The sequence below is a fragment of the Coregonus lavaretus genome (assembly GCF_964263955.1).
Source record: "Coregonus lavaretus genome assembly, chromosome: 15".
In the NCBI taxonomy this organism is placed as follows: domain Eukaryota; kingdom Metazoa; phylum Chordata; class Actinopteri; order Salmoniformes; family Salmonidae; genus Coregonus; species Coregonus lavaretus.
This window is the reverse complement of record NC_140002.1, coordinates 322,293-348,145: the sequence shown is the minus strand read 5'-3', so window position 1 is coordinate 348,145 and position 25,853 is coordinate 322,293. Positions and strand designations below refer to the sequence as shown.

The 25,853-nt window shown below is 43.1% G+C and overlaps 2 protein-coding genes across 2 annotated transcripts; one reads left to right on the top strand and one right to left on the bottom strand.

The window, feature by feature from the left end:
• The first annotated feature begins 598 nt into the window (after positions 1 to 598).
• On the top strand, positions 599 to 5,584 carry LOC311142472 (histone deacetylase complex subunit SAP30L-like). The gene is made up of 4 exons (XM_084178122.1): positions 599 to 1,284; positions 1,997 to 2,119; positions 2,830 to 2,928; positions 4,649 to 5,584. Exons 1-4 carry the CDS (start codon positions 1,099 to 1,101, stop codon positions 4,775 to 4,777), a joined length of 537 nt encoding a protein of 178 aa, XP_084034248.1. The 5' UTR covers positions 599 to 1,098; the 3' UTR covers positions 4,778 to 5,584.
• A 4,697-nt stretch (positions 5,585 to 10,281) lies between these two features.
• On the bottom strand, positions 10,282 to 12,361 carry LOC311142649 (heart- and neural crest derivatives-expressed protein 1-like). Its single transcript, XM_084178303.1, has 2 exons — positions 11,717 to 12,361; positions 10,282 to 11,177 (listed from the first exon to the last, which is right to left on the bottom strand). The coding sequence occupies exons 1-2, from the start codon at positions 12,188 to 12,190 to the stop codon at positions 11,082 to 11,084; spliced, it is 570 nt and encodes a 189-aa protein (XP_084034429.1). The 5' UTR covers positions 12,191 to 12,361; the 3' UTR covers positions 10,282 to 11,081.
• Positions 12,362 to 25,853: the final 13,492 nt, after the last annotated feature.

Here is a 25,853-nt window from a genome sequence, read left to right as displayed (position 1 = left end):
TTGATCGTCACTTTTTTTTTTTTTACTCAAATGTTGTCGTTTGTCTGTTTTGAATCCACTTTTTATTCATATAATGCTACTGGCTTCTGAAGAAGAAACTATCCAGGGCCCGGTTTCTCAAAAGGATCGCAAAGCTAAATTCATCGTTAGAACCAATGGTTCTAATGCCTTAAGATGCTTTTGGGAAACCGGGCCCAGGACTGGCTGAGCAAGTTTTTAGTTCCAGTCATCACATGCAACAACAAAATGACTTCTGTGTTGCAGATGTCCAAACGAATGCATTATGAAATCGTATTCGAAAGGAGACTACATCAACAGTGTATTCAGACTTAAATAATATGACTATCATAGTACATGATGACATCAGTATATGCACACTAAAATCCCGTATGTCTGTTTTTCAGTATGAAGATTACACATCAACACAGTGGCTATGTCAGACTCGTATTTTCATACAAAACAAATACGCATCCTGATCCAGGAAGCAACAACTGAATGATTGACATATTTTTTTAACCAACCGAAGAGCAATACAAACACGTTAATTCCACCTCTATTAGAAAATGACCAATAGTGATCCAGGAAGAACTTCCGCTGCAGGAGCAGGGACATGTTCATTGTACAAGCTGTTCTGAAAGAATACCGCGGCTATTGAGGTGAAGTCTGAAATACGTGATTTCTTCAAAGTTGTTTAATCGGTGAAAGACGATTTTTGTGTTCCGATTTAGTTTGATACGTGTTAACCGGTTAGAGCTGCATGTACGAATGAGCGAAAAGTAACGGTTGCGCGTTGTACATAATCGACATCACCGTTGTCGGCTCAGGAATTTGTTCGTGAGCACAGCTAGCTTAGCTAGCTAGCCATTCTAGCCTGTATTGTGGAATGGATTTTTAGCCATAGACCGTTTCCAGCTCGACGAGGAATCTCATTAACGTGTCATTTTAATTGTTATAGTTTTTCCGCATTGTTGTTTAATTTGAGAGAAAAACAGCCTTTTCCTAGTTAACGCTTGTCTGTAAAGAAGAAAGGGGACATTGTGGGAGGAGAAAATAACGTTCTCAGTGGTTTTTACAAGAACAGTCCCCAAACCAACAATCATGAACGGGTTCAGCACAGAAGAAGACAGCCACGACGGCCCACCAGCGCCGCCGTTTTACGGCCAGACTTGTTGTTTGATTGAGGACGGTGAGCGCTGCGGACGATCAGCTGGAAACGCCTCCTTCAGCAAGCGTATCCAAAAAAGCATATCGCAGAAAAAACTAAAGCTGGACATCGACAAAAGCGTAAGTGTTTTATTGCTAACTAGTTGTCCCAACCATTTGAGACTATGTAGTTAGCCCCCTAGACATCCCCTCTACCAGCTGGCTAAGCAAGCCAAGCACTTGCTAATCGAGCAAGCTTGTCAAATTCAACCTCACACTTTTATTATGGTTTTGTTCTGCGCCATAATTATGTGTCACGAAAAATGGTGGACTTCTCTCTGACTGCTTATGGTTTCATTTGGAGTAGCAGCCAGTGGGACAGCAAAACTAGAAAGGTTTCTCCCCCACCTCCAATCCGAGCCTTGGCTGGCTGTTTCACCCTGCGTAGACAGTTTTTTCCACGCCTCCACTCCCTAAAATGGCTGTTACTAAGGAAGCTATAGGTTGTCCGGTGGGAAAGACACAAAAGTTGAGGATCAGGCAGTTCTATTTGGCTACAAGCAAGTGTGTTGAATGAAAAAAGTCCCGTAGTGTATAGCTAATTGTCTGTAAGATCCAGCTGCGAAATGTATACGATGTATCCGCCACAGACGAGATCGAACTCTGTCTTTCGGCGCTCGGTGCTACAAGGGTCCTCGCTAACCACAAAATGATGTGGAAACGTACGTTATGAGGAGTTAAACTGGCATAGTGTCAACATCTGTCACACCCAAAGAAGAACTTTCTTGTGAATTTTCGATTTGTTTTTTTTCCACTTGTGCATCATCATAATTATATATCTGTCTTATTTTAGGTTCGACACCTCTACATATGCGACTTCCATAAAAACTTCATCCAGAGTGTTCGTAACAAGAGGAAGAGGAAGACTAGCGACGACGGAGGGGAGTCTCCAGACCATGACTTGGAAGTTCCAGAGGTAACAGGCTGGAAAACAAGCCCATTGTCTTCACTTAAATCATGTGACTCTAAAGCATGACATTGCTTCTCAATAGGAAACATAATTGTTGAAGAAAATACCAGCAAGTTGAATACATTTTAGTCATTTAGCAGACACTCTTATCCAGAGCGACTTACAGGTAGTGAGTGCATAAAACATTTTTCTTCTGCCGGCCATTCCCTCCCCTACCCTGGATGACGCTGGGCCAATTGTGCGCCGCCCCATGGGTCTCCCGGTCGCGGCCGGCTACGACAGAGCCTGGATTCGAACCAGGATCTCTAGTGGCACAGCTAGCACTGGGATGCAGTGCCTTAGACCACTGCGCCACTCGATATGAAAGACAATATAAGATGGCTATTGTTGCAAATTCCTAATAGTATGAAATCTCTATGCATTTTCTGTGTGAAATGTAATTGATAGAGTGGCGCAGCTGGGCCGGCAGGGATGTAGCTCAGTTGGTAGAGCATGGCATTTGCAACGCCAGGGTTGTGGGTTCGATTCCCGGGGGGGGGGGGCAGTATGAAAAAAATGTTTTATGCACTCACTAACTGTAAGTTGCTCTGGATAAGAGCGTCTGCTAAAATGACAAAAAATGTGATAGAGAACAGTAAAATGTGCTTAAAGGTATTCAATCCTTTATGGGTAACACGCCAGTCTTTCCTGACGGTCGGTTGTTTCTGTGATGTCAGGTGGACCTGTTCCAGCTCCAGGTGAACACGCTGAGACGCTACAAGAGACACTACAAGCTGCAGACCAGACCTGGCTTAAACAAGGCCCAACTGGCCGAGGTAGACCTGCATTTACATTGTAGTCGTTAAGCTTCCTGTCTTATCCAGAGAGACTTACAGTCAGTGCATTCAACTAAGGTAGCTAAGACAACCACGTATCACAGTCATTGCAAGTAAAACTTTTCTCAAAATTTAACGACTGTTAGCAAAAATTAGTGCTAGTAAGAAATACAAGTGCGAGTGTTTTTTTTTTAAAGCAAGGAAGACCAGTAAACCCACAGCTGTAAGATGAATGTAATATAGCATAGACTGGTAACAGTCTACACACCAGTGGCGCATCTTAACAACATTTTCCAGCTAAAGATGAGTTCAGGCAACATTTTTCCCTTTGATGAATATGTTCATGTATTGTCCTATATGGTGTATTGATAATTTTGCAATCTAGATGTACTTCATAATACTGGACTACAACCTATCAAGTCTCCCAGCGGTGACCCAAAACAAACCGCAACATCTGCTCTGTGCTGGCTGGTAGAACAGAACATCTGATTGGATAAGCGGCAGTTAAACCCAAAGGGTGGTCAAACTACTCATGTCACTCTCATTCCTTGTCCAAATAAGCTTATTCCAACCTAATTTTGGCATGGACTGCTTAGTGTTAATAAATCCATAGGACAAACGGTGCATTGTTTATTGCCGCAATGATCGTAGGTGGACTATAAAAAAAAAAAATCTTACGTCACAGATTTCAACACTTGCATTTATTTTTGTACAGCAATGCAGTCCTGTAAAATATATATATATATATATATCCCGTCCAAAGAACATGGTAAGCTGTCTCGGAAGGATTTAGCTCTAACAGAGTTAACTTCTGTCTTGGGGTTTCGTCGAGACAATTATTCATAGTCCTTTTCCTCTTCTAAGAAGTCCAGTATCCTCTAAAGAGGTGCCCTCATCCTCAGTAGGTGCGACCATACCCCTATATTATTATTATTATTATTATTATTTACCATGATGTATGTGGTGTGGGAGCCCAATTACACAGTAATTGGACATAGACGGATTGTTAGGAGAATTTGTGAAATCGACATGTAATCTTGCAGCTGGCTCGAGCCCCGTCCTTACAAAAACCCCTTTATGGTGTTTCCAGCCTGACCCGGTGCTGGGGGGGTTGCGGGAGCTGGTTGAAATAAATGAAGCTGCCCTGTAAAGTTGAATGTTTCCCCAGGCTGTAGAGAGGCCCAAGACCTCCATTAATGAGCCTGTCACCTCATTAATAAAGCACACGCCAACAGGTCCAACCAATTACAGCTCTCCATGTGCCGCCCACATTGAGTGGAACCGTCAGCCTGAATGGAGCTGGGTGAAACTACACAGAGGATGTTTATTTCCCCTCACGCTTGTTATTTTAAATCGAATGATCTCTGTGTTTTGGGTTTAGAGGGGATTGAATGTCTCCTAGAAACGCGTCTCGTGAATTTATACATCGAGTTCTAATCCTTGACAGTATGGGACTCAATGTTTTGGTCACAGACTGATGATCCCACTTGGTCTTTTGTTGGTCTTGCCTCCTGCTCTTAGATATAACATTCTATATTCAATATCACTCATCTTTGACAGAATGTTTTTATTAAAGTGGGCAGAAAACAACTGGATGTTCAATCAATAGACTGATTGCACCGACCTCCTCTTTCTCTCTAATGTAATCTCTTACATACAGAACGTTGTTCTCCTCTGTGGTAACTTAGTGATTTTGGCCTCAATGTTTATTTGTTTTCAGACTGTCAGTCGTCACTTCCGGAATATCCCGGTGAACGAGAAGGAGACTCTGTCCTATTTTATTTATATGGTGAAGAGCACCAAAAGCCGAATGGACCAGAAGTCGGACGGCAGCAAACCGCTGGAGTAAAGGCCACCAGTGAACCTCCCATACCAAGACTTGGACATGGACACGTGTGTTTGATAACAAGGTGTTTCCGACAGGCAGCCGAACCTGATTTTAAGACCGTTGTTGAGACTCCGCAGGGTAATGTAATGCTGTAATGTGAATATGCCGATATGTACAAAATGAACAGAGTATGAAGATTTCAGCAACACGTAGAATGCAATGTATGATAGCTGCCGTAAAGATGTTTGGTATTTTTAGTTTTTTTGCGTCGACTGTTAACAATTATTATTATTATTTTTTAATGCTTGTGCCAAACCCAGAGTGTACAAACTTAAGATATCAATAAACTGGACAGGGTGCGTTTTGTGAATGAAAAGATAATTGAAAGGGTTTTGGGAAGCGTTGTACATTTTCTGGAGTCCAGCTCGTACTCATTGTGTCATCCAGTGGTGTGACATGCATGTGAAGACTGAGGATGTTGAACGATGTAGCATTTGGGCCGAGTCTTATTTTCTTAAATTGTATTTTTTTCACTCAGACTTTTCCCTCTCCTGTCTTCTACGCTGAAACACACACAGACTGAAGTGGCGTTTCAGTGAAACACACACAGACTGAAGTGGCGTTTCAGTGAAACACACACAGACTGAAGTGGCGTTTCAGTGAAACACAAGCTCTTTTTCAAGTATTGGTGGTGATTTTCTATGATTTGTCTTTTCTTTTACTCACTACCTTTTGTGAGAAATATAAAGAACAGTACTTTAGTTCATCCTTGATTGTAAGATTTCTATGTAAAGTTGTGTCTGGTGGGAAATAACTATTTCAACAGTTTTGGATTTTGTCATTTTCATGCTTTCAGCTTTTGAGACTCATTTTAAGCAATTAATTGAAGCTGTGTTCATTAGGGTTGAAAATGCGTCATTGTTACTATATATATATATATATATATATATATATATATATATATATATATATATATATATATATATATATATATTATAACGTATTATTTCAAAAGCCAATGTAGTTGCTGTACTAACAGAGTGAACTGTATTTGAACCACCTAAATTGCTTTCACGGTGCACACGAGCACTGGCTGTACTTTGCTTTAGTGTTCACAATATGTTTGTTCTGTTCTATTGGAATGTATTTCTGAGCAATCATGTCCCCCTCGGCTGTCAAGTCCATTTCCTTTCCTGGCACAGTGTTGAAATTATGTGTGTGTCTAGTGAACACACGATAACAGTACCAATTATAGTCACTGGAGGAAGATGGGAGTTGTACAACAAAAAAATACAATTTACTTTTAGCTTCCTCTGTGTCACTGATTTGGTAGTTTCTTCTCCACTTCAACACTGTGGTTTGCTGGTTTGTTTGAGTCTCTCCACAGACGATATGGTAATGCCTTTTAGTATTGAGTTGTTTCAATTTTCCCTGGCCTTTATTTAAGTCCTAAGAAAGGAGTAATGTCTGCTGTGTTCCATCCTACATCATCAGCCAGCCATGTCTGCTGTGTTCCATCCTACATCATCATCAGCCAGCCATGTCTGCTGTGTTCCATCCTACATCATCATCAGCCAGCCATGTCTGCTGTGTTCCATCCTACATCATCATCAGCCAGCCATGTCTGCTGTGTTCCATCCTACATCATCATCAGCCAGCCATGTCTGCTGTGTTCCATCCTACATCATCATCAGCCAGCCATGTCTGCTGTGTTCCATCCTACATCATCATCAGCCAGCCATGTCTGCTGTGTTCCATCCTACATCATCAGCCAGCCATGTCTGCTGTGTTCCATCCTACATCATCATCAGCCAGCCATGTCTGCTGTGTTCCATCCTACATCATCATCAGCCAGCCATGTCTGCTGTGTTCCATCCTACATCATCATCAGCCAGCCATGTCTGCTGTGTTCCATCCTACATCATCAGCCAGCCATGTCAGGTGTGTCGTTGCAGAAGTATCGATGGCTTTTGTTTTTGCTTGTAGCCTTGTTAGTGCCATGTAGATTTCCCCCTCTTGAACATATTGGCTGTACTACGTTAATACTGTATTGGCTGTGCCGCATTAACCGAACTTGTAATAGATAAGACGTATTTAAATATGGCTGCGTATTGCATTTTAATAAACGTATTGTACATAGATAATGGCTTGTCTTTATTTGCTGTGGGGCCAGTCACTCTCTCTTCTGATTTAGTAGCTGGATAGGATTAGTAACTGACAAACCGCTCTCCTTTCATGCTTTTGCAACCACATACAGTGAGATGTAATTATGCAGCCATATCACTAGTATTGCAGATTTAAAGTGCACCTCTACCACATGCATACATTATTCTCTCTCTGTCTGTCTGTCTGTGTGGTTACTAGATCTACCGCTAGATGTCAGCAGCATTCTGTTGGGCTCCAGTGGGGGGGGCAGGCAGAAACAATGCTAGACCCGCTCCACATGAAGGTAACAGGGCTGAAACCTGACATGTTACCTACATGTGACATTTCGTAGGCTATGCAATAAGAGAATGACACGTGTTTTTTCCAAAGTAAATATTGCCGCCTGTACATGATTCGTTGATGTGGAATGAACTTGGCCTGGTTAAGACCATTGCATGTGCGCAGATGCAACTATTTGCTGGAGGAACCGGTTTCTTGCCTGTAGGACCAAATGGGTTAGACGGGCCATATATAGCCTATACAACTTATGGCTAGTGCTATCCGGCTTCCCTGGGAAGACCCTAAACCTTAACCCCTAGCCATAACCCTTACCTTAACCGTAGGAACGTCCTGTGGATCCCGAATAGCTATTTTATGTCTGTTTTCATTCTTTTTATATCGTTATTTGTGAGAAATATAAGAACAGTACTTTAGTTCATCCTTGATTGTAAGATTTCTATGTAAAGTTGTGTCTGGTGGGAAATAACTATTTCAACAGTTTTTGGATTTTGTGTCATTTTCATGCTTTCAGCTTTTGAGACTCATTTTAAGCAATTAATTGAAGCTGTGTTCATTAGGGTTGAAAATGCGTCATTGTTACTATATGTATATATATATATATATATATATATATATATATATATATATATATATATTATAATGTATTATTTCAAAAGCAAATGTAGTTGCTGTACTGACACAGGCACAACGTAGAAAGTCTCAACTTGAGAGCAATGAACTGTATTTGAACCACCTAAATTGAGTTGGGTTTTTTTGTCACTGGCCTACACACAATATCCCCAATTTGACAAATTAATTAAAAATGAAAGGCGGAAATGTCTTGAGTCAATAAGTATTCTACCCCTTTGTTATGTCAAGCCTAAATAAGTTCAGGAGTAAAGATATGCTTAACAAGTCACATAAGTTGCATGGACTCACTCTGTGCGCAATAGTAGTGTTTAACATGATTTTTCAATGACTACCTCATCTCTGTACCCCACACATACAATTATCTGTAAGACCCCTCAGTCGAGCAGTGAATTTCAACCACAAAGACCAGCAAGGTTTTCTAAAGTCTCGCAAAGAAGGGCACCTATTGGTAGATGGGTAAAAGTTTTTTTTTTTTTTTTATGCTGAAAATTAATATCCCTTTGAGCATGGTGAAGTTCTTAATTACTCTTTGGATGTTGTATCAATACACCCAGTCACTACAAAGATACAGGCGTCCTTCCTAACTCAGTTGCCGGAGAGGAAGGAAACCGCTCAGGGATTTCACCATGAGGCCAATGGTGACTTTAAAAAAGTTACAGAGTTTAATGGCTGTGATAGGAGAAAACTGAGGATGGATCAACAACATTGTAGTTACTCCACAATACTAACCTAATTGACAGATTGAAAAGGAAGCCTGTATGGAATAAAACATATTCCAAAACATTGCATCCTGTTTGCAACAAGGCACTAAAGTAATACTGCAAAAAATGTGGCAAAGCAATTACGTTATGTTTGGGGCAAATCCAATACAACACATTACTGAGTACCATTCTTCATATTTTCAAGCACAGTGGTGGCTGCATCATGTTATGGGTATACTTGTAATCGTTAAGGACAGGGGAGTTTTTCAGGATAAAAAAGAAACATAATGGAGCCAAGCACAGGCAAAATCCTAGAGGAAATCCTGGTTTAGTCTGCTTTCCACCAGACACTGGGAGACGAATTCACCCTTCAACAGGACAAAAACTAAAACACAAGGCCAAAGAAGACAGTGAATGTTCCTGAGTGGCCGAGTTACAGATTTGACTTAAATCTAAGCAACGATCAACAACCAACTTGACAGAGCTTGAAGAATTTAGAAAATAATAACGGGAAAATGTTGCACAATCCAGGTGTGGAAACCTCTTAGGGACTCACAGCTGTAATCGCTGCCAAAGGTGCTTCTACAAAAGTATTGACTCGGGTGTGAATACTTTTGTTAATGAGATATTTCTGTATTTCATTTTCAATTAATTTGCTAACATTTCTAAAAACATGTTTTAATTTTGTCATTATGGGGTATTGTGTGTAGATGGGTGAGAATGTTTTATTTAATCCATTGTGAATTCAGGCTGTAACACAACAAAATGTGGAACAAGTCAACAGGTATGAATACTTTCTGAATGCACTGTATGTGCATAGGGCTCTGCAAATATAGACTACCAAACCAATATTATGCTGTCCTAATATTTAAAAATAGTTGCTGAGTGATCTATAAGCACATTTTTGTTCAAGGCTATATGTTTTTGCGTCATTGAAATAATAGCCCTACGTCATCTCTGGTGCACGTTTCAGTTTTTGCACCAAGCACTACACAGCTGATTCAAATCATCAAAGCTTGATGATGAGTTGGTTATTTGAATCAGCTGCTAGGACAAAAACCAAAACGTGGCCCCAGGAACTAGTTTGGGAAACCCTGGTATAGGCTATGCTTTGAAATTGATTGATTGATGGGACGAGTTTATCTTGTGGGCTGATAAGTCAATCGAAAGACAGTTTTATTGGTTCAGGCGAAACAGCGTGCGTCTGTCCCATGCCAAAATGGTATATATAACCGTAAATTGAACGTAACAAAATATTAGTTTTTCGTCTACATTTTCAACTGAATTGCTATAGACCTATATTGATCTATAATTAATTTCAGAATGTGGTAAATATCGTATAGAGCCAATCAAATGTTTTAGCTTATACCCAAGAAAATAGCCTATAACTGCCATCACAAATGGCATATGACTTCTCTCGCCTATATCAATTATGGCTAGAGATATATGCCACTGATTATTTATTTTACTTCGGACCCCAGCACACTGAAGCATGTGTTTATATATGTTAAACTACTGCACCTCAAACCCTTATGTTATCTAGTACATTACCATAAAACAAAAGATTGAAGAAACAAAATAAGAGAATGTATCCTCGAGGGTCAGCGGTATGGGGACCTGGGGTAGTGGGAGGGAATGGGTGTTCTTATGGTCTTCCACAGCCTTTTTTTATTTTTCACACATGCTATGATTAAATTGTACCATTTGTAACCAACATTTTTTTTTTACCAAACTGTACCATTACTCGGATGTGTCTCATGATTGGTATCAATAAAAAAATGTAAATATTTAGAGAATGTATCCTCAAATAAAATAAATTAATAAATAGTAGCCTAGGGATATGCATGTCAAGATTTGGAGGCCTATACCTAATCATTCTTTTGAAGCACTGAATGATTTCATTGCCGTTTTACAACGATGTTGTGATGAATTATGTCATTCATTTATTAAGTCATCTATTAATATAATTTTACATCCAATTCACACAAAGAACAATTTCGTCAGATTCAAATATATAGTCTAATAATTAGCCACCTGTGTCCTTTGGAAGTAAAATATACCTGTAGTTTTCTATTTCAAAGGGACAGTTACATTAATTTGAGGTAGATTCCCAAAAAAATATATTTACAAGACATAGCACGACAAGTCGACACTACTATAACAAGACAATGCATAGCAGAAAAAAATAGTGCTGAACATTGATTGCCGCGTAAAGAATAAAGAAACACCGCACATATCCCACGGTGTCAGTCTCTCCGTTCGGTATTGTGGCCTATCCACAACCAAAAATATTTATTCTAAGCTATATAGCCTAACTTTCATTTATATTCTATCAAAGAATACAAATGACAAAGAAAAGGTATCCAGGCAGTTTTTGAATCATTTGCATAATATTGCATTTCACCAAGTCTACCTTGTTTGAATTTGAACATTGCACGTAGAAGGCCTATAGATGTGTATATAAGTGGTTGTATTCCTTGCAGCGAAGTGCTTGAATACGGAGTCTGCGTGGGTTTCTGCTGCCGCTCTGCTCAATGAGGTCAGAACAGTCACTGGTTCAATTCCAAAGCCCAGACTTGCTGAGGCCAACCTGTCCGTCCTTTGAACTTTTTCTCGTTTCCTAATGACTCTTGCAGGTCCTCGTTCTGTGAAAGAAAGGAAAATGGTGGTTTAGAATATTGATATAGCATTATGCAATTGTATTGCTGACTGACTTTTAACTCAATGTAAATTGACATGGTCTGAATTAAATACACACAAATTAGCCTACATTTACTATTTAACAACCAGGCTAGCAGGATCATAGTGCTCGACTGTGTATCTTTAAAGGCCTTCTCAGGCTTGTTCAATTGAGCAAAAAATATAACTCTGATATGGGATTCTAAAATGACTTTCATTGTTCTATACAGTGAAATGTTTTCGCTTTGAAGAGTCAACAAACGTGGTTAAGCAAATTATTTGAACATCAAATGAATAGGCCTATATAGTAATTGCAACATTATGGCCTCAACTTTGTTTCAACAATTAAAACCACAATCACGAAGGTGCATATTCCTTAATTACGCCTTAAATACACTCAATAACGATTAAAGTAATTTAGGTTGATGGCAGAATGTAAATTCCAATAAAGACTTTTTAGGCCTACAAAGTTTTCAGAATAAGCATTTTAGTACACATAGCCTACCGTTTCCCGTTTCCGTTTCAAATCTCTGTTATCATATTTCTTGATTTCGGCCTTGAATCCCTCCGTCTCCCCAGTGTCTTTAGCCAGCACGTCCATTAGGTAGGCAATGTAACTTGTTGCTAGTCGTAACGTTTTAATTTTGGACAGTTTCGTGTCTGCGGGTACGTTTGGTATACATTCTCTCAGTTCAGCGAACGCAGTGTTGATGCTCTCCGTCCTCCTCCGCTCCTTCTTCGGCCCCGAGGCTCTCCTCTTCCCAGTGCGCGCTGAGGGAGCGTCCAGCTGGCTGTCGTGAGCCGGACCCTGAGCCCCAAACTCCGTGGAGTACGGCGTCTGGATCTGGAAATCAGGAGGGACTTCGCCGTGGTTCACCACCCAGCTTTGGAAGTACGGGGTATCTTGATGACACCTCTGGACGAATGGAAAGGTCTCGTGCATCAGATGATGATGCTGGTAGCTCCCAATAAGGTTCATTTTTTTAAAAATAGATAAACAAAAATCTCCACAGGTCCCAGCAGGTCTTTTGTTGGAGTCTTGAGGTTGGTAAAACTCGTCACTGACCAATGCTATAGTGATCAGGAGAAAGTGACATTAGCGAATGATGCTCCAATTGACATAGGAAGACCTTCACTATAACAAATACAAACACATAAGACAAGCAACACACGTTTTTAAACGTTTCTCCTAAATAAATAAAAAAGAGTCAAGTTTGTTGAGAAACCGTCGTCATTCTGATAGACTAGAACAATTACGTGTGAAGTGAAGGAGTATAATCCAGACAGGTTTTGGCAATCTGGAGAGCACTCCTTTTTCGTGGGATTGCTCTCATTTGCGCAAGAAATTTGACCCTGCTGAAGGTGCTGGGCCTCAGGTTTATATGGTTTCCAAAACAACAGAATGACCAGTCAGCCAATGAGGTGAGATGGCCACAGGTTGGGGTGGAGAGTGTGGGAGAGCAGCGCAGTCAGCGAGGTTTACAATAACATGTGCCATGGTGCCACAACCAAAACCCGTATGCGAGCGGACGCAAACCAATACGTAATTTGCACGGCCTGTTCCCCTTTCAACCCGAAGAAGAGCATAGTTTTCATGTTTAATTCGAACACTCATAGTGGAAAATGCTCCTGCGGATTCCATAATGAGCTCTCTGCAGCCTTTACGCGCGGTTTTTCCCCACACTCAGAATTTATCATTTTTATATTTATGTTTTGCTTCAGTTAGTAAAATATTGTGTTTTCGTTCAGCATGGATTCCATTGGTCCTATATTACATGCATTTGTGGAAAAAATAAGTTCCTTGCATACATGTTGTAGCTTATTTCTTTGTGAGCATATAGGCTTTGTAATATATTTCACATCTAATACAATTAGATGTGAAATACTTTGAGGAAGGGAAATGGTTAATTCAATATAATGTAGGCTAGAGATAGAAATGCTAAATAAACGTGTAGGCAAAACGTATAGGTAATAGGCCTACATTAGAAATAAAATGCAATGGTGTATCTTAACATTATTATTTTGCAAAATTGATAATATGGTCTACTCGGTTAGTGCGCAAACTGTGTATTCTCATTGGTGAGATGTGTGACTGAGCAGTGCCAACCCTACAAGAACATTAGGAAACAAATGTTTTATTAATTAACCTTTCAAATGCGTCAATTGTTTTGTTCTCTGCTCTTTCACCCCCTACATTTGAAATCGTCCCATCACACAATTCCTTTTGTTGTTTACCCAATCCAAAAACGGTCCATTCTAACCATGCTTTTAATTTTTTTTTTGCTTTTAATCATACCGGAACTGTAGAATCAACCTTTGTTATAGTTTTATATAAATGCCTAATCATATAAAACCATAGAAACTTAATTTATAAAGGTAATTTAAATAATGACCTCACTTGATGAGTTTACCTGAATAGGGGGAAAAAAGTGTAGCCTAATATTTGTGTGTCCTCTGAATAATGAAATGATAACATCGTTTCGTAAATCTAGCAAGTTACTTTTTACATTCAACACGGTGAATCTTTTGGAATATTGGTCCTATTTGGGAATAAAATATAAACATTTCGAAGCTGCCTATTTCGTCAAATAAGTCTACTTGTTTGCACAATAACACACATTCATTAGAGGTTATTATTAAAATGTCCATGCAGTTAATGTGACCTGGTCCTCTGTAGCTCAATTGGTAGAGCATGGCGCTTGTAACGCCAGGGTAGTGGGTTCAATCCCCGGGACCACCCATACGTAAAAATGTATGCACACATGACTGTAAGTCGCTTTGGATAAAAGCGTCTGCTAAATGGCTTATTATTATATTATAAACATGGAAAGGATACATTATTTATTAGTCTGTATTCCGTTAATTGGAGAGGCTTCTGATATGAGATTATTTATTCACTGTTCAAGTAATTACATTTTTATCAAGTAAAAATATGCGGGAACAGCATATAGTCTAAGTATTGATATGCTACAAAAACATTAATGTTATAAAAAAAAAAAAATGTAATAAAAGTATTCATTTTCTCATAGGCTAAATGTTTACAATTCAAACGCATGACGCACAATTTGAATTAATGTTTATGGTCTTGGGGTTAAAATGAATGACGGTTCTGTGTGTGAATATTTTGTAAATATTTTGTGTAACGCGTGTGTACAAATACACTGGGCCTACACGGAGAGCTGTAGCGTCACGTGCTTCAACGACGCTATAACGGGAGAGCCAGTCGCGAGGGGGGCAGCTGAAAGGAACGCGCCGGTTATCTCTCTTCGGGCTCAGTATTATTCATTCTCCATAGCTCAGTCAAGTAGCATTCCGCATCGCTGCCTACTACAGCCCCATACTAACATACCATCTAATCTCTATCAGCCTAAAACATTATCCCATTACATTGTATGACCTTGACGCTATTTAGAAACCATTTACTGCATTTCTTATCTAAATATAGTAATAAATCAGCGGTGTCACGTTCCTGTTTAGCGCACGTATTCCATAAAAGCACTCCTTGGAAGGCCACTGTTTACATTAGGGCAGTTGGCTACATATTTTAACGTCACCTATGTTAATGCCAACGGTCACGAGAAATAATCAGTCACAACAATATGCCCATTATGAATGGCTGTGCTGTCAGAGAAGTGGCCATGCAGTCATGATCAGCTAGCTTCCTTTTCACGGTCAGTAAGATGTAGGACCATATCAAATAATTGGTGTTCAGTTGTTAAATTGCAACGATAATCCGAATGTCAGTGTCATTTTTTTTGGCCAACTCTGTTGTTTTCGAGTGCACCAGAATTGTTTTGCTTGACATTTTCAATATTATTGGATATAGCCTACATTGTTCTAGTAACATTAGACTGTATTTGATTCAACAGTTTGCAACTTGCAAGTATTTTACATCGTTACCTCTGCTTTTTATTTTGCCTTTACAATTTATTTTTGGAATGTTTTTTTGTTTTTTTACCGCTGTTCTTTGATTTAGATTTCATTTCTTGTCATCATTTCTATCCATTTTATTTAGTTGAGCCGTCCCACTGGGCACACACTGGTTGAATCAACATTGTTTCCATGTCATTACAATGAAATGATGTTGAACCAATGTGGAATACAAGTTGATTTGATGTCTGTGCCCAGTGGGAAGGCTCAATTTTCACAGGTATCTCAAGAAGAATGAATGATTTACAATCACTCCATTTAATATACCCTCCATTTGTATAGTATCTGCCCCTCACAGTTCTCCTGTCAGTATGAAACGACCAATGCAGACACAGCCTCTTGAAAAGAAAACCTGACACTGTTGATTAAGACTTCCACTACACAGATATGAAATATAATACTGGTCATATTTTTCTATAGCTCGCTGTAGCCAACACTTTTCAACACTAAAAAGGCATCAGCGTCCTCATAGTCTTGGATAGGCTCGGGCATCTTGTGGCACCAACAGGAGCACCGAAAGACCCTGGTCCCTGGCACCAACAGGAGCACTGAAAGACCCTGGACCCTGGCACCAACAGGAGCACTGAAAGACCCTGGTCCCTGGCACCAACAGGAGCACTGAAAGACCCTGGTCCCTGGCACCAACAGGAGCACTGAAAGACCCTGGTCCCTGGCACCAACAGGAGCACTGAAAGACCCTGGTCTCTGGCACCAACAGGAGCACTGAAAGACCCTGGGGTCTGGCACCAACAGGAGCACTGAAAAACCCTGGTCTCTGGCACCACAGGAGCACTGAAAGACCCTGGGGTCTGGCACCAACAGGAGCACTGAAAGACCCTGGTCCCTGGCACCAACAGGAGCACTGAAAGACCCTGGTCTCTGGCACCAACAGGAGCACTGAAAGACCCTGGTCCCTGGCACCAACAGTGACCTCTTAACCGTATGCCTTTACCTCTGAACTCCCATCTCTCTCTCTCTGTCTCTCTCTCTCTCTCTCTCTCTCTCTCTCTCTCTCTCTCTCCTTTCTTTATTTCTCTCTCTCGCTCTCTCTCTCTGTCTCTCTCTCTCTCTCTCTCTCTGTCTCTCTCTCTCTCTCTCTCTCTCTCTCTCTCTCTCTCTCTCTCTCTCTCTCTCTCTCTCTCTCTCTCTCTCTCCTTTCTTTATTTCTCTCTCGCTCTCTCTCTCTGTCTCTCTCTCTCTCTCTCTCTCTCTCTCTCTCTCTCTCTCTCTCTCTCTCTCTCTCTCTCTCTCTCTCTCTCTCTCTCTCTCTCTCTCTCTCTCTCTCTCTCTCTCTCTCTCTCTCTCTCTCTCTCTCTCTCCTTTCTTTATTTCTCTCTCTCGCTCTCCCCCTCTGTCTCTCTCTGTTTCTCTGTCTTTTCTAGCTGTGCCTGGGGAAACATCCAAAATAGGTCATAGGAACCATCTTGACCGTGTTATGAATTCTCCTCGGAATTATTTGTGTCATCATGTAGATTTTTCAATGGTGCCGTTTCCCCCCTCTTCAGAATGCTTACTCTGGACTTCAGATTTTTAAACAAATATCCCCAGAATGATTCAAAGCTAACGTGCTCAGCATGGCATAACTATTCCACACAGTATGCTCCCTCTCTTCTTCTCTTTACCGTATTCCCTTATAACCATCTCTCGCATGAAACTTCTAAATGCAAATTGATTAAACGTTATGCACACAAACAGACAGTCTCTCTCCACGGCTGCTCGTTAGGGCGGGGAAATATGCACTTTGGCTTCATGTGCCTCCCTGGCCGTCTCCCTGTCCCCATTCAATCTCAAGCAGCATCTCTCTCATGCATCACCCTCGTGACCGTCGGTCGCTGTGTTGTGTTTTTCCTCCCATCCTCCACCAATAAAGATAAGACAATCCGGCTGGAATGTGGTGAGGGTGGCTCGGCGAGGTACATTTGGGGTAGATTCTTGTGATTGTTTACAGCAGTGATGAGGTTGGGAGACCCTGGTGCCCTCGGAGCTGATTTATGCTGTGTGTTTTCAGCCAGGGAGAGCGAGACCAGTGGTCTGGACAGAAGCCTACCCAGCAGCCCCAGCAGAATACCAGCCCCAGCCCCATCTCTGGGCAGACACGAGACACCCCACACAAATACCCCCCCCCCCCCCCCCACCACCACCCATTTTACAGTCCCGGCTCCTGAGACCACCAACGGGACTGGCACTAATGATTTCACAGGAGTCATTTTAAAAGAGCACAGCTGCTCTATGTCAAAATGCTGCAGAGTATTTTGGGAGAACAGCGTTGACACACAAAAAACATCATCCTATAGATGTGACCCTGGGAAGTTCGTTTTAAAGGGCTTAGTTGATACTGGAAGTAACATTTTGTACTAAAGATCCGTTTTTATGTACCATTCTATAATACTATGTGTCGGTGTATGCTATAATGGTGCTGTTGTCATTGTGTTTGTAGGACTAATTGCCTTTAATGGTAGAAACAGGTAGGCGCTCAAGGTCATGTTTGTTCGTTCATACTGGAGTCTCTCCGCTCATTAAAACCAATGAATGAGCTACAGATGTGAGATTGCCATTAGCTTTCCTGGAGGGAGCATTGTAAGAGGTTAGTTTAGGTTTAACAAAGTTACACATCACACAGACTGACAGAGAAACCAAGAAGCAGAGAGGAGGACTGAGAGGCATGTGGCAAAATCTCAAAGAGCAAAGTGAATCTGTTACTGTAAGCATCTGGAAAACCTGTTTGTTCGAGGCAAAAACGTTTTCAGTGAACTGTAAGAGGATCAAAAAGATGGTGTAGCATACCACTCTTAAGGCCATGGAGTGAAAAATTCCCCTAAACGCTATCATAAGTGTCTTGCATTACAATAGCCTGTTTCTGCTCTCTGGCATTCCACCCTCTCCTGACAACTCCTTATGGAATTGTCACGCCAGACATGATGATGATATGTGCCAACGAGTGACAAGGAGTAGGCAAGAGCACAAACAGATCTGGGACCAGGCTATAGAAGGAGACAACAGATCTGGGACCAGGCTATAGAAGGAGACAGCAGATCTGGGACCAGGCTATAGAAGGAGACAGCAGATCTGGGACCAGGCTATAGAAGGAGACAACAGATCTGGGACCAGGCTATAGAAGGAGACAACAGATCTGGGACCAGGCTATAGAAGGAGACAACAGATCTGGGACCAGGCTATAGAAGGAGACAGCAGATCTGGGACCAGGCTATAGAAGGAGACAGCAGATCTGGGACCAGGCTATAGAAGAAGACAACAGATCTGGGACCAGGCTATAGAAGGAGACAGCAGATCTGGGACCAGGCTAGCATTGCAAGGCATGTCGATTCGCTGGTCCGAATCAGTTGGGTTACCAGGACAGGGGTATGACTTGATAATGTGCCCACGCCATGCAGTCTCCTGTCCTGTCCACCTCCCGGAAGCATCTACATGTATCTGAATAGACCCTAAAAAGTATATCTGCGTCAGGCTGCACGATAATGTCAGATCTGCCACCTGAATGCAGTGACAAGCTCTCAGACCAACGCTCGATTGGATCCTTATCACAGCAATGCTGTTCCTGATTGGATCGCTTATCATAACCATGGTAATCTCTGCGCTAATGTTATGACATTCGGGCGGGCCGCGTCCCAAATGGCACCCTATTCCCTATATAGTGCACTACTTCTGACCAGAGTCCAATGGGCCCAGGTCAAAAGTAGTGCACTATCTTAGGAATCTGGTGACATTTTGGGACGCAGGCTGATTATGAGCCATGGATGCCATGCCTCGGTGAGGTAGCCGCTATCTGCAGTCTGGACTTTCCCATTTACAGTATGTGTATAATAATCACAGAGGGAACGTGTGTGTGTGTGTGTGTGTGTGTGGCAAAACAACAAAATAGCATTATGACCACAGGATAACGTAATGCAAAGAGAGCGACGTGAGTGTTTTGAACGCCATACCACACCAACAAATGAAGTTATTTTCATGTGAATTACAGTGATTCTGTCTGGGCCGTGGCACTTTGAGGTCTTGTCTGAGAGGAAGTGGACTCACTTCCCAAAGGAAAGAGGATACTGCTGTCGTGGTGCTCTCCTGTTTTGATTTCTACAATAGGGACCAATTCCCTATGAAATTGATGGGAGGGAATATTTCAAGAGACTCTTCCATTCAAAAATATACACTACCTCAATGTGTTTCCATTGAGAGAAATAACGATCCTTGTATCGAATGTAATATTGTTATTCATCCATCAAGGTGTATGACAATATTGTACTTTCAGATGTTTTTAGATCAGTTTTTTTTTTACATAATATAAATAATGGAAGCCTGGAACACATCTGTCCATATTGTTTGAACCTCGTTATGGGGGAAATTCTCTGGGAAGAGAAAATCTCAGCTGAGCAGCCAGTGAACCACCTTGCTCGTCTGAACCCAGGATGGGCCATCACAGCCTGGCCCCGGCCCAGGGTCTCATCTGGACCCAAACCGCCTCTGGGACCAGGGCTTCGTGCTGTCCCTGTCCTGGGTCGTGGGCCTGGGGTGGGTTTGGAGCCATGCTTAGGGCTGGAGGTTCTGCCCCGCTCGCACCGCTTTCCCATTCCCTGGCTTTTCCACGTCGGCCTCACTCTGCAGCATCGCTCCTGAGAAAAAGCAGACACCACCACACTCCCCTCCTCCTCCCCCCTCCCCCCTCCCCCCTCCTCCCCTCGCCTCCCCTCCCCTCCCCTCCCCTCCCCTCCCCTCCCCTCCCCCCCTCCCCTCCTCCTCCTCCCCTCCTCCTCCTACTCCCCTCCTCCTCCTCCCATCCTCCCCCCTCCTCCCCTCCTCCCCTTCTCCCCTCCTCCCCACCTCCCCCTCCCCTCCTCCTCCTCCCCTCCTACCCCCTCCTCCCCTCCCCCTCCCCTCCCCTCCTCCTCCCCTCCCCCCTCCTCCCCCTCCCCCTCCCCCTCCCCTCCCCCTCCCCTCCTCCTCCTCCTCCCCTCCTCCTCCTCCTCCTCCCCTCCTCCTCCTCCCCTCCTCCCCCTCCTCCCCTCCCCTCCCCCTCCCCTCCCCTCCCCTCCCCTCCCCTCCCCTCCCCCCCCTCCTTCTCCTCCTCCCCCCCCCTCCTCCCCCCCTCCCCCTACCCTCCTCCTCCTCCTCCCCTCCTCCTCCCCTCCTCTCCTCCTCCTCCCCTCCTACCCCCTCCTCACCCCCCCCCATCCTCCCCTCCCCCTCCCCTCCTCCTCCTCCCCTCCTCCCCTCCCCCTCCCCTCCTCCTCCTCCTCCCCTCCTCCTCCCTCCTACCCCCTTCTCCCCTCCTCCTCCCCTCCTCCCCTCCCCCTCCCCTCCTCCTCCTCCTCCCCTCCTCCTCCCTCCTACCCCCTTCTCCCCTCCTCCTCCCCTCCTCTCCTCCTCCTCCCCTCCTCCCCTCCCCCTCCCCTCCTCCTCCTCCCCTCCTCCCCTTCCTCCTCCTCCTCCCCTCCTCCCCTCCCCCTCCCCACCTCCTCCTCCTCCTCTTCCCCTCCTACCCCCTCCTCACCCCCCCCTCCTCCCCTCCCCCTCCCCTCCTCCTCCTCCCCTCCTCCCCTTCCTCCTCCCTCTCCCAGCTCTCTTTTCTTTCCTCTTCCTCTGGGGCATTTTTATGGCAGCTCCTCTGTCTCTGACACATGATGTCTGCCATGCATTAGACAGAGTGTACACTATCGTACAATGGCAGGAATACAGAGCATGTGAATATATATATTTATGTCCATATAGATACAGTGAGGGAAAAAAGTATCTGATCCCCTGCTGATTTTAATGGTAGGTTTATTTGAACAGTGAGAGACAGAATAACAACAAAAAAATCCAGAAAAAGGCATGGCAAAAATGTAATAAATTGATTTGCATTTTAATGAGGGAAATAAGTATTTGACCCCCTCTCAATCAGAAAGATTTCTGGCTCCCAGGTGTCTTTTATACAGGTAACGAGCTGAGATTAGGAGCACACTCTTAAAGAGAGTGCTCCTAACCTCAGCTTTTTACCTGTATAAAAGACACCTGTCCACAGAAGCAATCAATCAATCAGATTCCAAACTCTCCACCATGGCCAAGACCAAAGAGCTCTCCAAGGGTGTCAGGGTGTCAACTCGTGGAGTTGCAATGATCATGAGAATGGTGAGGAATCAGCCCAGAACTACACGGGAGGATCTTGTCAATGATCTCAAGGCAGCTGGGACCATATTCACCAAGAAAACAATTGGTAACACACTACGCCATGAAGGACTGAAATCGTGCAGCGCCCGCAAGGTCACCCTGCTCAAGAAAGCACATATACAGGCCCGTCTGAAGTTTGCCAATGAACATCTGAATGATTCAGAGGAGAATTGGGTGAAAGTGGTGTGGTCAGATGAGACCAAAATGGAGCTCTTTGGCATCAACTCAACTCGCCGTGTTTGGAGGAGAAGGAATGCTGCCTATGACCCCAAGAACACCATCCCCACCGTCAAACATGGAGGTGGAAACATTATGCTTTGGGGGTGTTTTTCTGCTAAGGGGACAGGACAACTTCACCGCATCAAAGGGACGATGGACGGGGCCATGTACCGTCAAATCTTGGGTGAGAACCTCCTTCCCTCAGCCAGGGCATTGAAAATGGGTCGTGGATGGGTATTCCAGCATGACAATGACCCAAAACACACGGCCAAGGCAACAAAGGAGTGGCTCAAGAAGAAGCACATTAAGGTCCTGGAGTGGCCTAGCCAGTCTCCAGACCTTAATCCCATAGAAAATCTGTGGAGGGAGCTGAAGGTTCGAGTTGCCAAACGTCAACCTCGAAACCTTAATGACTTGGAGAAGATCTGCAAAGAGGAGTGGGACAAAATCCCTCCTGAGATGTGTGAAAACCTGGTGGCCAACTACAAGAAACGTCTGACCTCTGTGATTGCCAACAAGGGTTTTGCCACCAATTACTAATTCATGTTTTGCAGAGGGGTCAAATACTTATTTCCCTCATTAAAATGCAAATCAATTTATAAAAATTTTTACATGCTTTTTTCTGGATTTTGTTGTTATTCTGTCTCTCACTGTTGAAATAAACCTACCATTAAAATTATAGACGGATCATGTCTTTGTCAGTGGGCAAACGTACAAAATCAGCAGGGGATCAAATACTTTTCCCCCTCACTGTATGTAATAGGAAGCACTACTTTCCTATCTCTGTCCATGCCAGTTTTCAGCAGTGATAACATTGTTGATTTATCCTCCCTAAAACGTATATATACTTTAATCCAATTCACTTGGATATTTAGTACACTTCGCTATTTAGGAAGGTAGGAAATCATCTCTGTGTAATGTAGACCCATTGGGCAATTTATAAAAAAGAAAAAGCTTTCTACCTTGCCTGAGCGCAGGTTTCTGTGAACTCTCTGCTCAGCTGTTGTCTTATGCAGTATGACATGTTGTAATTCTCTGTATACATTTCACTCATTTGCATGAAGACTATATGTGCTGCCTGGCTGCCACCAAAATGAAGGATATTTTTTTAATGAACAAAGGGAGCTCAATGTTACTTGATTTATGCTGGAAAGGCAAAAAGTTGTTGTTTAACAATGAACCTTTTTGTTAAAGGTTTGTGTGTTTTGTTCCTGTGTAATGGTGTCCGTTTCTCTTTTGTGGAGGAGATGTACGGTCGGACACGTTAGTTTACAGAGGGGACGGACCAAGGCGCAGCGTGATATGCATACATGTTTATTAAATATTAACCACAACGACAAAATAACAAACAAAACGAAACGTGAAGTCCAAGGCAGCGCAGCGCAGCGCAGCGCAGCGCATCGCAACGCAACGCAACGCAACGCAACGCAACGCAACGCAACGCAACGCAACGCAACGCAACGCAACGCAACGCAACGCAACGCAACGCAACGCAACGCAACGCAACACAACACAACACAACACAACACAACACAACACAACACAACACAACACAACACAACACAACACAACACAACACAACACAACACAACACAACACAACACAACACAACACAACCCACTAGTGCCAATAGGCTACCTAAGTATGGTCCCCAATCAGAGACAACGAGCGACAGCTGCCTCTGATTGGGAACCACACCGGCCAACATAGATCTACACCATCTAGATCTAAACCTAGAAAATACAACATAGGAACATACCACACAGAAAATACACACCCTGACTCAACAAATACCAGTCCCCAGAGTCAAGGCGTGACACTGGTCCTGGATCAGATGTCGTTTAATGGGAGAGAAATGTTATCCTGTCTTTCGTTGATCTTTATTGATTCAATATTGAACACAGGGACTGCAGATTAAAATTAACTATGTCATTAAATCTGGTACAATAACTGTTGTACATGGTCCCTATCAAGTAAAATAATATAAATTATAATTACTTATTTCACTTTTATTCAGAATATCTGGAGAGAAAAAAAATGTAATTATCCACACGTAATGCATGGACAGGGTGGAAGAGAGAGAGCGCGAGAGAGAGAGAGAGAGAGAGAGAGAGAGAGACGTGGATGGATGGAGAGAGCAGTGTGCACGGATCTCCTGTGAACTCTTCTCATAGCATGCGAGCCCATCTTGTAGGTCTATTTCTGTGCATGCCAATTACGAACAATAAAAAAAAATCTGCCACGGAGCCATGATTTTGACTGGCTGAATTTAGATTTTCTGAGATATTCTTTCTTCTTCTGTGCATGTCTTCTTCTTAAAGGCCCAGTGCAGTCAAAAATGTGACTGTCCTGTGTTTTATGTATATTTCCACACTATGAGGTTGGAATAATACTGTGAAATTGTGAAAATTGTGATAATGCCCTTTTAGTGTAAGAGCTGTTTGAAAAGACCGCCTGAAATGTCAGCCTGTTTTTTTTTGGTGGGATGGAGTTTTGGCCTGCCTGGTGACATCACCAGCCGGTAAATTAGTTAATAGACCAATAAGAAAGAGAGTTCCAAACCTCTCTGCCAATAACAGTTAGTTTTCATTTCCCCCCTCCCCACTCAAACCACTCCCAGACAGTCCTTTCTTGCCTGAGAAATTGCTTTTTGCTAAGAAGCTATTTTGTTTATTTTTGACCATTTTAATAGAAAACAATCACAGTAAGGAACTTAATTTTTACCTAGAAATGATTTGATGTTGCGATAAAAACGGCTGCATTGGGCCTTTAAGTACCCCTCATGAGAGTCGTGTATTATATTTAGTTTGTTTTTGAGGAGGATTGAAATGTTCTGGGATAATAATCCATTCTCAGGTTTAAACACGCTCCCCCTCAAATCTATGGTCTGTCATTGGGCGAACTCTGAACCTGCGGGCTCCCCTCTGCCGGTGAGAACCACCGTTGGCCACTGGAGATGGGGCGCATTGTTTTATGGCACGATCTGTCTTGTGTGTCTCAGCCCAAATCCTCTTTTTATGGCTTGCTTATACATTCCTGCTGCAAATGGTTTACATACCAAGGCAGGGAGCCTTCCTAAATCAGCTGGCAGGTCCAGGCAGCTGGGACAAGGTGGAAACCCTGTCATCGGGCCGCTCCGCACGGGATTAATGAACCCCAAACCGAGATAATAACATCTCTGCATGACCCGGAGCACCGGATTACATCACTTTCCCAGAAGTTCTATTTACACTCTTGTCGTTCATGGTCCTCTGTGACATTTTCTCCCTCCTTCATTATGGAAAGCCCAGAAAGCAACACCCATTCATGAATGATATGGGTGTTTTTTTTTCTTCATCCGAGGGTCCTTCAACACCGTTCAAACATTGTCGAGTAAAAGTGGAGAGCCTGTAGTGCAGGGTTTCATCCCAAATGCCACCCTTTTCCCACAGGTTCCGGGTCAAAAGTAGTGCACTATGTAAGGAATTAGGGTGCCATTTGGGACTCAGACCTGGAGTCGAGGAGTTAAAGGGTGCTGACTCAACCATTCAGGACCGAGCAACAATCTAGCCCTGTGTTCAGGAGGCCCCAGAGTGCAGCCACACAAATCCACTGTTACCTACTCTGTTTTAAAACCTTGTTTCATTCATGTTAGCGGCTCATAAAGGGCCGCCCACTGCTTCGGCAAAAAAACAATCTAGGGCCTTCAGATTTATACAACACACTACTGTGGGCTCTAATCACGCTTTGGCTTTCTTTGGTAGTAGACTCATTTGGCTTTGATAAGAGGTAATGTAGACGGTCATGAACGGTCGAACAGTCCCTTGACATTGCTATTAGAGTCATCTGACTTTCCATGAATAGCCAGAAACTCCCTTTACTGACTACTTTCGTTTTGTTTACGTTGACGTAGCAAATTAGACAATATCTCTTCCCGTTTTTCTCTCCCTTCACCTCGGTAGAGAACTGCTTCCTCGCACGTGGGAGAAAAAGGTTCTTAAAAGTCTTATGAGTGAAAAGGATGTTACCTCATTAAAGAAAGAGACGTAAATCTGTCTCCCCGCTCAGCCTCACCATGCCACATCTGGCCCGCTCCGCCCGCTGACTCTAACCACTCATTGTTCCTCATACTCACTGAGCCACGGAGCTCACACCCCATTTATAGACCACGCCATTGACCTCACATGTTGTTTGACCTCCCTTGAGTCCCTTCACTATCCGCGGTGTCATGTTATGGTGGTTCTGACTGGGACTTTTGCCAAGACAACATGTACAGTATTAGGCATTAGGTACAGTTATGGGTACATGGCTTGGAAGCACTTAAAACCAAGGAGGAAGACTTAATACAGACATTGCTT

Bases quoted from the DNA above. Each gene is read 5' to 3' on its own strand.
- LOC311142472 (XM_084178122.1), top strand. From the start codon at position 1,099: ATGAACGGGTTCAGCACAGAAGAAGACAGCCACGACGGCCCACCAGCG. The intron at 2,120-2,829 runs GTAACAGGCTGG...CTGTGATGTCAG, and splicing joins ATGACTTGGAAGTTCCAGAG to GTGGACCTGTTCCAGCTCCA. The intron at 2,929-4,648 runs GTAGACCTGCAT...ATTTGTTTTCAG, and splicing joins ACAAGGCCCAACTGGCCGAG to ACTGTCAGTCGTCACTTCCG.
- LOC311142649 (XM_084178303.1), bottom strand. From the start codon at position 12,190: ATGAACCTTATTGGGAGCTACCAGCATCATCATCTGATGCACGAGACC. The intron at 11,178-11,716 runs GTAGGCTATGTG...TTTCTTTCACAG, and splicing joins TGAAACGGAAACGGGAAACG to AACGAGGACCTGCAAGAGTC.